We start from the raw sequence: 3,716 nt of genomic DNA, 5'->3' as shown, positions 1-3,716 counted from the left end.
GGGCACGGGAACTGGGTTAAACTAAACTTCACATAAATAGATTCAAAGATGTGGGTGTTATATACAAGGTGCGTTCTCCAAGGCCAGGGGTTATGTCCTGTTTGCCTCCAGGGGTCCCTCTCAGCATGAAACCCAGTGTTAGTCACATAGCTCCACAAAGCTATTTGTTCAATGTTTGGTGCCCAGAACCATAACTGGCTCACTGATGGCACACAAAACCTAGTTGTTGGCCAAATGACTGTCTGTAGGATGTAGAGCTTGTCTTTGGATGATGTGTGACATCCTTTTCACTTTCCCTTAGAGCACTCCCCACACACCCCTCTCCAGCACACCAGCCCTTGCTCCTTCTCTAGTCTCATTGCTCCAGCCCTAGGTGACCTCCAGCGTCTGCTGCCAGACACTGACGAACTAGCTCTCCTCCCCACCTCAGGCCAGCCACCAGGAGTCCCATGGCAACCAGACAGGGCTAGTTTCTCAGCAACTTTATTGAGGTGTGAGAGGGGACGTCACCTCCCACTGGGCAAGTGTCCTTAAGCTCATACAAGAAGTGCTTAGAGACAGACCAACAGACAGGTGACAGGGCAGGGCAGGTGTCTGTGGTGGTGGGGACAGATGGACAGTCAGGTGGCAGGGCAGGGCAGGTGTCCTCAAGCTCATACAAGAAGTGCTTAGGGACTAATGGATAGACATGTGGCAGGACAGGGGAGGCATCTGTGGTGGGGGGGACAGACAGACAGACAGGTGGCAGGTCAAGGCATGTGTCTGCCCTGGTAGTGGGGTGAGGGCACCAAGGCCAGCTCAGCTCTCCAGGGGGGCTGGCTCCACCTGCACCTGCTCCTGCTCCTGCTCCTGCTCGGGGAGTGGGAGGGCCACTGGCTTCTCCTGGCTCTCCTTCAGGGAGATGAAGAAGGAGTTGATCCTGTCTCTCATGTCCTTCTCCAGGAAGCTCAAGTGGCCTTCCATGTCCCCCGCATAGGGGCCCACCTTCTGCCTGAATTGCTCCATCTGCTGCGCCAAAGCTTTGTTGAAAGTCTCCCCATAGGGCTCCATCTTGCTCCGGAACTCCTCCACCTGCCTGTCCAGATGGCTGCTCAGCTCCGCCAGCGACTTCTGCAGTCCCTCTGTGTTCCCCCTCAGCTGGCTGTGCACATCCTCCACCAGGGGCGTCATCTTCTGCCGGAACTCCTCCGCACCGGCAGAGATCTTGGCCTGCAGCTCCTCGGCATTCTTCTTCATCTCGAAGGCCAGACCCTCCAGCTGGTGGTTGAGCTTTTCCTGCACGTCCTGTGCATAGGGGGCCAGGCTGCCGCGCAGTTCCTCCACGTTCTGATCGATCTTGGCCTTGAGCTCGTTGGCACCGGGCATGACGCGCCCCTTGAGCTCCTCCACGTTCCGGTCAATCTTGGTCTTGAACTCATTGACGTAGGGTAGCAGCGAGGCCTGCAAGTTGTCCACGTTCTCCCGCAGCACGGTCTGCATGCCCTGCAAGTAGTGTGTCAGCTGGCGCCGCAGTTCCTCTGCCTGTGAGTTGACCTGGCTGTGCAGCTCCTGCGCGTAGGGCCCCAGGCGCTGCTGCATCTCTCGGACTTTGTCCCCGATCTTCTCGCTTACCGTGTCGGAGTGGGGCAGCAGGCGGGCTCGCAGGTCCTCCAGCTCCTTTTGAATTTCCTCCTTCACCTTCTCAGAGTCCTTGGTCAGGCGTTCATGCAGCTCCGTGGCAAAGGGCACCAGCTTCTTCTGCAAGTCACCCGCATATGTGCTCATGTCCCCAAGTTTGTCCTGAAAGAGGGTGCTGCAGGGAAAAGGCACAAGAGGGCCACAATTACATTTGGCATTACACAGGAGGACCGTGTCCACTTGTATAGGCACTTGCCTGGGACAGGTGACTGTTCAGGGGTTTTAAGTCCACCCATCTTTTCCCTCTGGCCCTCTCCAGGGTGGGTCATGACAGGAGAAAAAGATTTAACCAACTGTTATTACTTTGGATTTCTATCTTTGGCCTTCCGCTGCACTTGTATGTCCTTATCTACCATCACATAACTTCCTTTGCTTTCCCCTCCTTGTCTGTGAAGTAGAGGACTGGACTTTGACATCCCTTCCAACCCAGGCATGCAGATCACATTGTGTGCTAGAATGTTCTCAACCTCTGCCAGTGTCTTCTAAAAGCGCAAGGGGCAGATTTCTTTGCCTGTGTTAAGAAGCTTCCTGAACATCCCCACCTCCCTTTCTCCAATTTCATGAGTGGCCTGTGATTCTGGAAGCCACTCACGGTGACTTTTCCGTCTTTCCCTTTCCTCCATGTGGCCACAGCATGTGGCCATTTGTCAAACTCTGGAACGTAAAGGCATCAAGGCACTTTTGGGGTCATTCTGTCCAGTTTCTCTGTTTCCATCAGTGGATACTGGGTCCAGAGACCCCAGGCTCCCCCCGAGGGGCAGTGGCAGGGCAGTGAGCATCCCACACACTGGTGTCCTGCCTCTAAGCTCAGCCTTTGCCAGCCCCTGCATGGCCTTCGAGAAGCCCTGCGGGTCGGGGCCCCCCCTTACTTGAACTGCTGGGTGAGTTCTGACTTCTGGAGTTGTTCCACAGCCTCCTTGGCGTTGTTGCTCAGCTGGTTGAAGTAGTCCCACATCACAGTGGCCACCTGGTCAGCAATGACCTCGGCCCGGGCACCTGGGCAGAGAACAGAAGGCAGTTAATGAGAACCTGCCTCCTCTGTACCAGCTCTCAGTATAGACTGGGTGATGGGAGAGCCCAACCCGCCATCCCACTCTGTGCTTAGCTTGGGAGCATAAATGACAGTAGGCCTGCCTGTCAACAGGCATGGACCTGCTCTCCTGTGGAACAGGGGCAATTGGGCAGCCCCCATGGCTCGGAGCTGATAGGCACCCAGAACTGTCCTCTGGCCTTGGCCTGGCCTCTCCTCCCTGCTCTACTTGCAGCAGCCTGAGAGCCCCATCCAAAGACAGCTTCTACTCACCGGTGACAGCCACCAGGGCCAGGGTCAGCACCACAGCCTTTGGGAACATCCTGGGGGGATGTCTCAGGCTACACCAAATCCTTCCTGGAAGCAGAGGTAGCCACAGGAGAGGTTCTTGGGCAGTTCACCTGTGTCGCTGTGCGAACTGACTGGAGGACAGAGCCAGCCACATATTTAAAGCTCTTCCAGCCTGCCCTCTCCGCCTCCTCCCCAAGTGTGACTCCACGCTGGAAGGTGACACATTCCCAGGAGGCCTCTTGGACTTTAGTGACCCTAAGACTACGTGGAAGCTGACAGCAGCCTGGGACTCAGGCTGCAGTGGAAAGCAGCCAGGCCCCACCCTGGCGGGGGGGGGGGGGGTAGGCGGGGGGAGGGAGCCAGAGCTGCAGAAGAAACAAGGCCTAGGGGCCCTAGGGGAGCCCCTCAGCCAGGACTGATGTCCTAGGGGCCCTGCTGGCAGTTCTGGGTTTGTGCCAGGCTGGAGGCTGGAGGAACAAGGTCCAGGTATCCTCCTTTGTCTGCCTCAGTGGAGACAGCCCCAGCCCCCACAGCTGCCACCAACCCAGACAGGGGTTAATTGTAAGTGTGCTTCATGTCCCATCACTGCCAAGTCGTGTCACCTTCATCTAGTTATCCAAACCCTAAGCTTCAGTGTCTCCTTCAAACAATGGGGTTTTTTGTACATTAAATAAGATGGTGCTTGTGAAGTGGGTGGCACAGGGCTTGGCACACACAG

At 56.4% G+C, this 3,716-nt stretch overlaps 1 protein-coding gene across 1 annotated transcript; it reads right to left on the bottom strand.

Moving 5' to 3' along the window:
• Nucleotides 1-467: 467 nt before the first annotated feature.
• On the bottom strand, nucleotides 468-3,250 carry Apoa4 (apolipoprotein A4). The gene is made up of 3 exons (XM_074066677.1): nucleotides 2,981-3,250; nucleotides 2,547-2,673; nucleotides 468-1,792 (listed from the first exon to the last, which is right to left on the bottom strand). Exons 1-3 carry the CDS (start codon nucleotides 3,027-3,029, stop codon nucleotides 799-801), a joined length of 1,170 nt encoding a protein of 389 aa, XP_073922778.1. The 5' UTR covers nucleotides 3,030-3,250; the 3' UTR covers nucleotides 468-798.
• Nucleotides 3,251-3,716: the final 466 nt, after the last annotated feature.

Source organism: Castor canadensis, chromosome 2, assembly GCF_047511655.1.
Source record: "Castor canadensis chromosome 2, mCasCan1.hap1v2, whole genome shotgun sequence".
Lineage (NCBI taxonomy): Eukaryota > Metazoa > Chordata > Mammalia > Rodentia > Castoridae > Castor > Castor canadensis.
The sequence above is the reverse complement of the archived record's forward strand: the minus strand, read 5'-3'. Positions and strand labels throughout refer to the sequence as shown.